This window comes from Trichoderma gamsii, assembly GCF_001481775.2.
Source record: "Trichoderma gamsii strain T6085 chromosome Unknown Scaffold_20.2, whole genome shotgun sequence".
In the NCBI taxonomy this organism is placed as follows: domain Eukaryota; kingdom Fungi; phylum Ascomycota; class Sordariomycetes; order Hypocreales; family Hypocreaceae; genus Trichoderma; species Trichoderma gamsii.
This window is the reverse complement of record NW_020171357.1, coordinates 12,136-25,257: the sequence shown is the minus strand read 5'-3', so window position 1 is coordinate 25,257 and position 13,122 is coordinate 12,136. Positions and strand designations below refer to the sequence as shown.

The 13,122-nt window shown below is 45.1% G+C and overlaps 3 protein-coding genes across 3 annotated transcripts; 1 reads left to right on the top strand and 2 right to left on the bottom strand.

Annotated features, from left to right (window-relative positions):
• Nucleotides 1–548: 548 nt before the first annotated feature.
• Nucleotides 549–2,852, bottom strand: TGAM01_v206001 (hypothetical protein; the record flags this gene model as incomplete). Its single annotated transcript, XM_018802743.1, has 1 exon — nt 549–2,852. One exon carries the CDS (start codon nt 2,850–2,852, stop codon nt 549–551), a length of 2,304 nt encoding a protein of 767 aa, XP_018664251.1.
• A 972-nt stretch (nt 2,853–3,824) lies between these two features.
• TGAM01_v206000 (GTP cyclohydrolase I) lies at nt 3,825–4,894 on the bottom strand (the record flags this gene model as incomplete). The annotated part of the gene is made up of 3 exons (XM_018802744.1): nt 3,825–4,130; nt 4,157–4,506; nt 4,597–4,894. 3 exons carry the CDS (start codon nt 4,892–4,894, stop codon nt 3,825–3,827), a joined length of 954 nt encoding a protein of 317 aa, XP_018664252.1.
• A 1,373-nt stretch (nt 4,895–6,267) lies between these two features.
• Nucleotides 6,268–9,765, top strand: TGAM01_v205999 (hypothetical protein; the record flags this gene model as incomplete). The annotated part of the gene is made up of 1 exon (XM_018802745.2): nt 6,268–9,765. The coding sequence occupies one exon, from the start codon at nt 6,268–6,270 to the stop codon at nt 9,763–9,765; it is 3,498 nt and encodes a 1,165-aa protein (XP_018664253.2).
• Nucleotides 9,766–13,122: the final 3,357 nt, after the last annotated feature.

Genomic DNA, 13,122 nt, shown 5'->3' with positions numbered 1-13,122 from the left:
CTCTCAAGGGGTAGAAGATAAATAAAATCTAAATGTAATAAAATGGTGTTAGTATGTTAGCAGGTCAATATAATAGCTGTTACGTTCCGTTATACCATAGCGCCAACAGGGCAAAAGATTAGGCCAATAATCGCAATTGTAGCAATCATTGTAACGGAACCAGCTATTTATAAGGATCTAGCTGCTACGATTGACCGGATCGTAACAATAGTCCACCAGCTAAACCCAAAGTAGGCGCAATCAGATTAACTATAACCCAATTAACCAATGAATCCCAGCTCACCCAACTTATTTTACAAGCCATATAAGCTCATACTCTACATACTCGTTCAATGAACCATACGAACCCAAAACCAACTGGGTATATAAGTTCACTTCACTACATTCATTAGAATACTTAGATAGCCAGTTGTTATCACTTCATAGCAATCAAGATTGAATATTGCTACTACTCTTACCCTGCTAGTAACAAGATTGCCCGATACCGACCTGATTCCAAAACTATATATACAATAGACTTATTGTCGATTTAATCATACAACCGCTAATTAGATCCCAGAGTCCTTGGTACGATGCTTCAGGCATGCGCGGGGCATGATTTGCCCCTGCGACTCATAAAAGAATTTGGACACATCGAATATATGATGTGCTTCAGAAGCAATGCAAACCAATTGGACCATAGACGAGCGTAGCTGCGGCCAGCATATGTCGCACCAACAATACCCGGGGAATTCCTCCGACAACTTGGCTGTTGCCACACGCACAATTTTACTGCACAGTTTGTTCGAGCAGCACACCATCATATCGGCGACCCTGCTCATGTCCGGCCACTTGTCTCTAAACTCATATCTGCCCGAAAAAATCATCGTAGCCTTACTTTTTAGCCCTAGCTTGTGACAGATGTTATTGCACTGGTGTGTACTGAAGAAGAACTTGAAGCCTGCCTCCCCGAGGTTGGTTTCGATTAGCCTAAATCGCTCAGGATCAAGCGTATGGATGGCTGGATCTGTAAGAACGTGGCCAACGCCTTGTAGGTCACTAACTAAAAAGCGTCCACGTGAGCGCTCGAACGTGAAGTGTGAGAATGTTTGTGCGGCTTGGTATAATGGGTCATCAGAGTAATCCTCATTGACCCAACCAGCGTTGGAATTGTACTTGACGTAGGTGCCTTCGATCAATGGCTCAAGAGACATGTATTTCACGCCTGCGGCTGTTCCTGACTTGGGTCTCAAGCATGTTACAACGATGAAGTCGATCGAGTGCTCTTCCCCCACCAATGCGTTGAATTCAAACGCGAATGCCTTACATAGGGCTTGGCATCTCATATCGTCGGCCAGGTGCGCCATCCCCTTTCCATTTTTTTTCAATGATTTGACCACAAGGTGATTAGTGGAGGCCGCCGTGCGGGCGTAAGCCGCCACGCGTGTCGCTCCTTGGGCAAACGGTTGGTCCCGTTTATGAATGGTTAGATCCGTCGTACTCATTTTGATGTTGTCATCGTGAGCCATCATTTCGTTTAATGTGCTGGTGCCGGTTACCATAACGTCGGTGGAGAAAGCTTCTACCAGCAGCGTCTCATTCAACCAGCCTGGTGTATCCCATTGCGGCGGTGAGGTCTCCAACACTTCTTCGATGCCGCTCTCATCCTCTCTGACGGCTGAGAGCTGTGGGCCCAACGGCCTACTGTTCCGAGTCATGGCGGTTCTCGCCGCAGACGCAGCTGCTACACTTGCAACACGAGAAACTGAAGTTGTGATATTCTTAACAACCAAATGCTGTAGCGCGCTATAGTTAGCGCCAAGTTCCAACTCTTCAAATTGCAGCATAGCTTGGGTGCGCCGTCTCGAAATAAACCCCCCACGAAAGTCAATGTCAGACCCAATAGATTTGCTGCATGCTTGGCTGTAGTATCTGTTGGACTTGTTAAGTTTGCAGTGCGAAGAGGCCAGAGCATACTCTTGGAAGAATGTAAAAGCCATGCGATCCGTTGTATTGTTAATACGTAATAGAGCGTAATTGATGTTTAGCTCAATCATCTGCCTGAGTAGAGTTTCATGAGTCAAGTGGTGCGGCTCGCTCCCAGGGTTGGCGTATGTGTCACTTCCGCTGCCTAGGTCGTGTAAAGTGCAGCCGTGCGGCGGCGCATCTGCAATGTGTATGATACACCGTGTTGGATGTTTCCACTTTGCATTGAGACTCTGCCGAATACCACCGAGCACATCCTCTGGTGTATCAGCGCCACCTGTAGCGTGTAGCTGGTTGAGAAATGAGAGCACTTGATTGGTCTCAGGAGTAAAATCGAGAAATTGAATGTTGCACGAGTCTCCATGGTCCTTGTACCCCACGATCGCTATGCGTATAGAGGCTTCGTTAAAGAATGCCATGTTTATTTCATTAATGATGCTTTTGACTTGGCCCTTAGCTGCTTCAATATAGGGATGCATAGAGCCAGTGGTGTCCATGAGAAACAACAAGTCGGTCGAGCAGGCTGCCTTAAACAGTCCCTCAGAACGTGGTGGAGCGACGGCCTTCGTCACATCGTACTTAAGCTGGAGGATGCGGAGCTCAGCTTCAGTGGTAGATAGCCTCGATGCATCTTCGTGCTTAAGGTGTGAGATAAGATGGCGCATTTCATCACGCTCCAACTCTACTAAGCGAAGCCGCTCGCGTGTTCGCGAAGTGGTAGCTGAAGTCAATAACAAACCCCGGTCAGGAAGATCAGAATCTCCTTTCGAACAACTTTTACCAAGTGAAGCGTGTAGCATAGTATCTGCTAGAGACTGCACATCGTCAAGCGAGGTGCGCGTCCGGGACATAGGACTACACGACGGAAGGGGATAATTGGATGCCATGCTGGAGTTGCAGTACAGTAATAGGTAAATAGGCTCAAGTGTTAGATGAGAAGTAATTTATGTAAGAGTGAAAAATAGATAAGAAATTGTCACAAAGTGAGTGAAAGCCTGATTATAATATAACCTCACAGGAGGGAGAAAACACCGCATAGGTTTCAATGGGGGGAGGGTTCACTTTCCATAACCCCGCTCGACTGTAGGCCTCCCGCATTTCATACTACCTGGCCTGCATACTTCTACAGTATCACATGTCTTTTATATAAAATAATAGTTGGAAAACCTCGGTACACTTGGTGCCAGTGCGGTCAGTTTGAATTGGATAGTGATTAACTTCATTAAATCAACGCCTCTAGCAGACTGCTTTTATAGATTGATAAGCAGAAAATGTTATATTTTCTTGGTGTATTAGATTGCCTGCTTGATAGATGTAAGGAAACAGTCTGAAACACCAGTCGCTATATACTATACTGGCTCTAGAGTATAGATTATTAAACTTGCGATCGGAGGGCATATTGTCTGTTTCGAAGGCTTCTCCGAAGTGTCTCTTTTTCTTGGCAGTAAAGGGGAGCACTGCGGTCTCCCTTATCCCTGGGTATTACAACCCAACTATAGCGGTATATACCACAGATTAGGTACAGACCGATGGGCCAATTATATAAAGAGCAACGCAGAGCGCTATTGCTTTTAATTGCTTTATATAAAAGGTAATAATTATAGGAGTAATTACTTAGTTAAAGTTAGTAAGCGCTATAGTAATTACTTATAGCGCAGTAATTACTTTCCTATTATTAGTAAGAGCAAACTATAGTAATTCCTTCCAGGACCTATTAATGTAACCAAGTGTTATTAGGTCGTGACACCATTACAGAGTTAGGATGCACGAAAATGTCTTTTACTGCTTTTATATTATGCGTATAACCCCGATCTCCTATATATCCGCATTTTAGCCTATAAGTCCGATATCTGTTTATCCTACCGGTTCACTCCAACGAAATGCATGAACTCCTTTCGCTTCTCACTCTTGCGCTCAAAGCAACCCAACATGCAGCTTGTGAGGGTCGTTGTATTAGTTTTCTTAACGCCACGCATCACCATGCATAGGTGGCTAGACTCCATAATGACAGCAACACCTTGAGGCTTCACGATATCCATAACGGCATGAGCAACCTCCTTGGTAAGGCGCTCCTGGATTTGTAAGCGACGAGAGAATACCTCGGCGATTCGAGGAAGCTTCGAGAGGCCGATAACAGTATTGGAGGGGATGTAACCAATGTGCATCTAGAATAGATAGTTAGCCGGCATACCCCACAGTTGAGTGTATAGGGCATATCGAGAGAGGAAGAGCTTTCCTTTCCTGTAAAGGGCACAAGGTGGTGCTCGCAAAGGCTAAATATATCAATATCTTTGACAATGACCATCTCGTTATGACCCTCATGGAATAGCGCGTTATTCACAACATCTTCCACATTGACATGGTAGCCCTGGGTCAGGAACAGCAACGCTTTGGCATAACGTGAAGGAGTATTTAGCAGGCCGTTACGGCTTGGATCCTCGCCGATGCACTCTAACAAAGTTCGCACAGCACGTTGCATCTTCTCTAGGCGTAAAGCCGCCTGTTCCTGATTCTCTTCTTGGCGGGTTCTAGTTTCGATCGCTGGGAAGTTCAAATGTGAGTCTCCATACAAAGAAACCCGTACCGAGCCGCAAGAGTACTCAGTAAAAGAGAAAGTTTGTAGTAACCTACAAAGACCATCAGAACCGGACACTGGGCCGGACGATTTCGTTGCTATGCCATCCTCGGGGACTAGAACCTTCTCAATGGATGAGTCGTCTCGGGTATCACTGACGGCATTCCGCAGCGACTTCTTATATAGATCGGGAGCACTCAAAATTGTACCATCAACAGGAACCTTGAGGCTGCTGAGCTTGTGTTTCCGTCTTTTGCGCCCATCTTGCGCTAAATCATGGCTGGTCGGAGAAGAGACAGCATTGTTATGGCCCCGCTTCTTAGAGAGGACGCTACCGTTTTTGGGATTAGCCATGTGAACTGCTACAGACCAGGAGGAAAAGAGGCAAACAGTAAGGTATTTAAGGAAAAGAATTCTGTAGCAAGTGGACCTGAAAGTCCGAGCAACCTAAAAAGGCTCGGGAACAAAGACCAAAGGAATGATCCTGCAAAAAGGGTTGCTTCTCAACTAAATACACGGATACATGAACTGGGCGATAAATTTACAGTCCCAGTTTGGGCTTATCTTAACGGCTATTTTCCATCAAGCAGAGCGCATTAACAACCGTATATTATTTCACCTTTCGCCCTAGCAGCCTTTAAAGCCGACCCATACATGTACCATTGTTCATGCATTATAGATAACTTACAGTTACCCAAGCCGATAGAACGGCCAGGCTTTGGCTCGATAGCCCCTCTCTTTGAAATGGTCCTTTTGTTGTCTTTATGCGGGAGGCCAGCCACTATATGCGGGAGGCCGGCCACTAATTGTCCTGCATGACACCACAAACTCCCATGAGCGTTGTCCACTTGGAATAAGGTGCTGCATGCTTATGGGTTACAGGTATAGCTTGATACATGTTTGTGATGCTTTCATCTAGCTGGACGCAATGAATTGTGGAATGTTGAATACTTTAGAGCTAATGCTCTCTGCGGCACCCGGTGTAGGCTTGAATGTTTGCAGCTTTCACTCGACTCGTAAAGATTTAACTCTAGTTAGCACATGCTCTTAGGACTTGACGGCGGTTAAAGGTCCCTTTTGCATTGAGTGTTTTATTCCCCGTCCGGTGGAAATGGATATCAATCTCGTATTACGTATAATCTATCGACGTACAACCTATCAACATGGTCCATGATACATGCATACATGTATTGAACTTTTGTCTTGTCACAAGGATCTCGCCCCCCTCTTTCCATAGGCCATGCGGGAGGCCGGCCAAAACAGGTTTATCCGCAGAAGGGGAACCTATAACTTCTTTAAAATACCTGGCGGTAAACGTGGTCTTCGTTGATAGGGTGAGCTGAAAATTCCTTTGCTTATTGAAGTAGCTAACGTGGCCATGCATCAATGTCGCCGCGATCGCATAACGCGCGCGCGTACATTAAAGTCCCATCCACAATCTAATGAGGACCTTAATCATCTCAACAACTTCCGGGAGCGAATATTTCAATGATAAGAGAAAGCATGAGAATGTGATTAAAGTGCTTTGACAGGTTTGTCAAATGTCGAGACATTATCCTCAATAAATCTAACCTTCCAACCCTTCTAATACACCCAACATCGGGGCGGATAAGAAGCGGCAACAGCTCCATAGGCACGCAATCCAGCTTAATCGATTCATCCTCATCCATACGCAAGCATACTCTATTGTCTCTACCAGTACAAAAGCGTGCTTCTATCAAGCCGGAATGGCCACTCTCGATACCTTGAAGCAAGCCCTTAGGCAGACGGCGAGAGCGACAGCATCATACGCAACGCAGCCGTTGTCCCAGCCGCAGTACAGCGCCAGTTTCGACGTCTTGGTGCAGGGCTCGGAATGGATGACATACCAAGACTTCATTGTCCCTCAGCTCTCTTCGCTTCTAGACCGTTTATTCGAATCGCGTGTTCATATCTCGGTGCTAGAAGTCGGGCCTGGCCCAAAGAGTGTTCTGGGATACTTGCCCTATCACGTCAGGTGCAAGATCTCGAGCTATGTTGCATTCGAGCCTAACGACTTGTTTGCTGCGAGGCTAGATGAATGGTTTCGCCCTAGCTCAGCGACAGAGCGTCCCCTGCCATGTCTGGAAGGCCTCCCCGATATTCATCGGATCCCATTCTCACCAGACAACGACAACGAAAACACAAGGAGCGATACCAGCATCGGGACAAGTGATGATGGGAAGTTTGATGTCGTCCTATTCTGCCATAGCATGTACGGCATGAAACCTAAGCGCAGATTTATCGAACACGCACTGAAATTACTTGATGAAGGCCCAGAAGGAGGAATAGTGGTGGTATTCCATCGTGATGGCGACCTGAACTTTGACGGCTTAGTGTGTCATCACACGGCTTCTTTTCCTACTGGGATTGCTCGGATAGCAACCGACGATGAGACATTGGACCAATTTACTTCTTTCATCGCGGGTTTTACCCTCCAAGACGAAGCTATCCGAGGCGAATGGCGTAAGCTATGCCACGTACTGGGCCGTCGTGAAGAAGCATACCCCGACCATCTCTTGTTCAGTTCACCCAACGTCATGGCAACTTTTACTAAACATGCAACCGCATTACCCGACTTAACGGCGCATGTGCCCTTGATGACTGAAAGCAGGATAATAAAAAATCAGGAAGCCCGCCTCCACCGTCCCGCATCGATTGTGAGGCCAACAGAAATCGAGCACATCCAGCAGTGCGTGAAATGGGCCCTTAGACATAATGTTGGCCTAACTGTCATCGGTGGGAGCCATAGCGGCCAGTGTCTTTGGCCTAACGTTGTTTCTATCGACATGAGTGCTTTTGATCAAGTATACATGGTCGCAGCTGAAACCGGGGGAGGAGAACTGAAATTCAATTCTACTACCCTGGTTGTCGCAGAGGCTGGTTGTAATACCGGAGACATTGTCCGCAAGACTATGGTGGCAGGCGTAACAGTACCTTTGGGAGCACGCCCAAGTGTAGGCTCAGGGTTATGGCTGCAAGGCGGCGTTGGACATCTGGCCAGACTGCATGGGCTCGCGTGCGACGCCATTGTGGGCGCTGTGATGGTCAGCGTTGCCTCTGGTCAGGTTCTGTATGTCGGTCGCGTACCAAGTAATCATCGACCAGCCGGTGCCGTGCAGTCAGAAATTGAGGCCGATCTGTTATGGGCTCTGAAAGGCGCGGGGACTAATTTTGGCATCGTTGTCAGCGTTGTCTTTGAAACACATACAGCCCGGAAGTATTTGGTTCGAAACTGGAGTATCCCGTTGGAAGACGATCATGACACACGGCTTAAGCTTCAGGATTTCGATCAATGTGCTAGAACTCTCCCTCGAGATAGTTCCGCGGATGCATATTTATTTTCAGATAACTCACAGATCCACCTTGGCGTAACAGTGATCGAATCTACTACAACTGAACTTCCTTCAGAACCAACTAGACTTACAAGTGCGATGTTAGGGCCGGAAGATAGCCTCCAGACCGTGGACAGCGTCGGTCTTTTCGAAACTGAGATGTATATATCCGGGATGCACGACGGACACGGTAGGGGCAAAACCTCCTCGTTCAAGCGGTGTTTATTCTTAAAACACATCGGGGCCACGAACATCGCAAACGCCTTAGCAGCAGCCATGGAAACTCGACCTTCTCCGCTCTGTTATCTTCATCTGCTACAAGGAGGTGGAGCTGTCGGAGATGTGGCGGATGCTGCCACGGCTTTCGGCTGTCGCGACTGGGACTTTGCCTGCGTGATAACCGCTGTTTGGCCTCGTGACCAGAGCGGAACCAAGGTTACTCAGGCTGCCATACAGTGGGTGTATGGCGTCGCCAGGAGCTTGTTGCCCTTGAGCAGCGGAGCTTATGGTGCCGACCTTGGGCCAGACCCTAGAGACACCGCGCTGGCAGCTAAAGCTTTCGGGCCAAACGGACCACGCCTGGCCCGGCTAAAACATAGCTTGGACTTGCATAACGTGCTGGCTTACGCCTGTCCGCTCTCGAAACTGCCGAAGAGACAGAAGCTCATTATTCTTGTTACGGGAGAAAGCGGCGTCGGCAAGGACTACTGCGCTGACGTTTGGGTTCCTATGCTCGCTAAATCTGCCGACCAACCCCGCGAGGTACACAAGGCCAGTATCAGCGATGCCATCAAGCGAGAATATGTAGCAGCTACCGGCGCTGACTTAGACCGTCTGTTATGGGATCGGGCTTACAAGGAACAACACCGGCCGGCATTGACGGTATTCTTCAAAGAAAAGATGCGACAACAATCTTGGCTTCTAGAAAAGCAATTTCTAAATGTGGTGTCCGGAGCCGCAGATGCGGATGTGCTGGTGATCACTGGGATGAGAGATGAGGCGCCTACCGCGACCTTGTCCCATCTAGTTCCGAATAGCAGATTACTCGACATTCGGGTCACAGCTAGCGAAAAGACGCGGCAGACTCGCCGGAAATGCCAAGCCGGCGGCAATGATCGACACAAAGTTCATAATTGCGAAAATTACAATAGTAGCGACAATGCCAGCAATTGTAAGTCGAGTTCGACGACACTGGACTACTGCCCCAGCCTCGTCTTTGACAATGGAGCAACAGGAGAAGAGGCGGTAAGGAGGTTTGCCGATACGTACCTGCTTCCCTTTCTCCATGGGGACCTGGAGCGACTAGCTAGTATGGTGCTCCCTGTGCCCGACTTCCCACGCCCAGGTATCGAGTTCCGCCATGTGCTCAACATCGCCCAACAGCAAGGCGGGCTTGCTTTGTGCACTTCTTTACTACAAAGTCACTTCCTAAATAACTGGGATAAAATTGGTATGGTGGCCTGTTGCGAAGCGGGAGGCTTCGTGTATGCATCGGCATTAGCCCAGCAAGTTGGCGTCCCCTTGGCGCTGATCCGCGAAGCCGGCAAGCTTCCCCCACCCACCGTTTCCATCGACAAGCCTTCATCACACATTTCATCTTCTGAACCTAACAATTTGAAAGGGAAGAAGATTGAGATGAGCCTGGATTTGATTCCAAGGGGGGCATCGGTGGTGGTAGTGGACGATGTACTTGCCACAGGAAGGACGCTTTATGCAATACTTCAACTATTAGCTAAAGCAGGCATCAGTAATGAGGATATTAGCATCATTGTTATAGCCGAATTTCCGGTTCACCGTGGTCGGGAGCTGTTGTATCGTAATGGCTATGGTGGGATTAGAATTCAAAGCCTTTTGGTGTTTGGCGGGGCCTAGATAGGAGAGTAATTAGAATTTTGGAGTGCAGCATTTTTTATCACATGTTTCTGTCCCTAATTCTGCATCCGTAGCGTTGCTTTTCAGCTTTGTGTGACGGGCGTGTCTACCTATTGAAGAAGCTGCTGGATTTGTTGGTCAATTCGCTTCCTATAGTTACGCTTTGAACGGGTTTGGGGTCTTGTTACGACCTGGTCCCTTGTAAGAGACCGATCCCTCGTAAATGGCTGGTTTAGTCACAGTAATTGTTACAACTGTGAATATTGACCTAATCGTTGCCCTATTGACATTACGGTATGACGGATCGTAGCACTAAGCTATAAAGCAGCGATTTTCCATCTCATCATCAAGGGCTCTATCTATCTATTACTATATCCTTAACTAGTGTAATACATACACACATCATATCAATTTTATAGCCCACGTTTCTTTTCGGCTCAAGTCAACAATCTTACAGTACTTTGCATAATTCTGATTATCTAATGTCCGGGGATATATAACTACTTTTAATGCGTTAGGGGCAGCCGATGACTACGGTTTACAATTCTGGCTATCACGAAGCCAACAAAACACGTATTCCTTTTGCATCCAGCCAGAAACGTTAATCAAGTGGTAGCTTCAGAAGGAGGATCTTCATCATCCACAGCATTTCAAACTCGGCAACAGCCCGACAGAGCAGAAATGCAGAGCGAGAAATAGGCGTCAGAATAATGAAGAACTTATAGGAGAGGCAATTATTGAGTTGGTTAAAGATGCTATTTGTGTTCAGCAAGGCTATGTTTTCAAGAGTATGTCCTAAGACCTTCAGAAACATCGATTCTTAATACTGGTGCCCAACCTACCTTTAGAGGTATTGTCAAATGAGACAAAATTTAGTGCATGAATTAAAGAAAAAGCTTTTAAAAGTAAATTATTGCAATCATACAGAGTCAGTTTATGGTCTTGTTTTAAGCAAAAACAGCTTCCGCTTTCTCCACATTCTTCAAAAATTGGCGCATACCAACATCTTCATTTCCCGATAAAAAAACACTCTACGCTATTATTGTGATAAATATCTACTGTACAAGCCACTTTTTAGCTTCGCGAATCGTGAATTTGAAGTGTTATTGGCAATATTAAGCTTAGGAAAATACTTACTACTTGAGCCTAACTTTAAGTGACATGCTTCCAAGCCCTACCCCTGCTTTCTAGAGAAGTTACGGTAGGCAAATACAGCCACACGAATACTGGGGAGGCGAGAGAAAAGGACAGGAACCATCAGGCGATTGATGAATTAATCAAAAAAAGTAGTTATTGATATCAACACATATCGAGAGTAGTAGTATTAATAGTTCGCTCGGCAAGCCATACAAAAAGCCCAGGCTTCAAATCTACTCACCGAACTTGGCGTTTGCTGGGTCTTAAGCGGGAACAGGACCGAAGAGGGGTACAAGCCTCATGCAAGTCTGGGATGCAGTACGTGAGACCCATGCATCCATCCACGTACTATAAGAAAGAGGCTCCAAAGCAAGCAGAAAATGGCATCCATTATCAATACGTAGTTCCACTGCCAAGGTTTGGATCTCCGCATTCTCCTCTCAGCTGCCTTATAGGGCCGGGGGATCGTCCGCGTCTAGATTCAACTGGGCTGTTGGATCTTCACTTCTGCCTGTGATAAGCGGCGCCAATATTTGGCATGTCTATTGGCATTTACTAGTGGTAATAGATGGATGGAGTTAAGAATCACACTTATCTCTTGTAGTAGTAATACTATTTAATTTACCCCGGGTTTATGTTACAGCTACGGCTGCCCCCTTGTAACTAGTTTGATCGCAACATTGAAAAAAGTTTGCCTATTAGTTATTGCTGCTTTATTGTAGTGAAATCTTTTAAGTAAAAAGGTAAGTTAGTGTCACGACCCAATAACACTTGGTTGCACTAATAGGCCCCGGAGGGAATTACTATAGTCCGTCCTTATTAATTATAGGCAAGTGATTACTGCGCTATAAGTAATTACTACAGCGCTCACTAACTTTAACTAAGTAATTGTAACAACCTAAGTCACTAATATCCTAGATAGTTAGTGGCTTATAAGATTCCTAAGGGATAAACCTAGTTTATAGTTTATATTAGCGGATTAATTAAGAGACTTATAAGCAATAAGTAATAATAATAATATTACTTAAAGAGTAAGCTATAGAGTGTATTATAATTTTAATTCTATATTAATAACTAGCTATTGTTACAACCTAACACTTATGGTCGCAACAACCGGCCTATAGGGTAGACGGAACCGGATTAACATAGGACCGGCCAGCTAATTAAAATAGGATTAAGAAATATAATATTAATCTATCTTAGGATTAATAATCTTAATAGTGATTTACAATAGGATTAAGGATTTAACCCTTAATCCTAGCCCTTATATTACATTAAGCCATGCGTACGGCTCGATGAATTTACAGGGGGGTAGTGGCCCGTGCGCAGTAATTACAGGGGGCATGGCTTAATGTTATACGGCTTAATGAATAATTGGCAGCTTAGGGTAAAAAGTAAGGTAAAGCCGGGGGTGGGGTGGGGGGCCTAGTAGTAATATAGTTAGTATAATATAGTTCCCCCCCCCCTTCTATATAACAATATGCTTATTACTACTGCTATTACTATTACTATTACTATTACTATAGCATTACTATTACTATTTATTTACTATAGGCTATCTTATTTATATTTTTATTACTTTAGTCCCCTCTGTATAATATATAATATTACTATTGCTATTATTATGACTATTACTATTACTATTACTATTACTATTACTATTACTAGTTACTATTACTAATTACTATTACTTACTATATAGGGCAAGTGTATTCTCCTACGCGGCTATAGGTAAAGATAAGATAAAAGAGGAAGGGAGGATATAGGTTATTTTATTTATATCTATTTATTTTTACTTTAGTCCCCTTTATATAATATGCAATATTGCTATTACTATTACTATTACTATTACTATTACTATCACTATCACCATTACCATTACTATTACTATTACTATTACCATCACTATTACTATCACTATTACTAATTACCATTACTATTACTATTACTATCACCAATTACCATTACTAATTACTATTACTAATTACTATTACTAATTACTATTACTTACTGTATAGGGCGAGTGTATTCCCCCACGCAGCTATAAGTAAAGGTTAAAGAGAGAGAAAGGAAAGGAAGGAAAGGAAGGAAAGGAAGGAAAAGATAAGGCTAGCTCTTATATAAGAGAAGTGTTTAAAGCTAGCGACTATATTACTAAGGAGACCCCCGGCCTAGAAGTAAAAGAGCTTCTCCCCTTGCTTACTCCTAATCTTAATATTA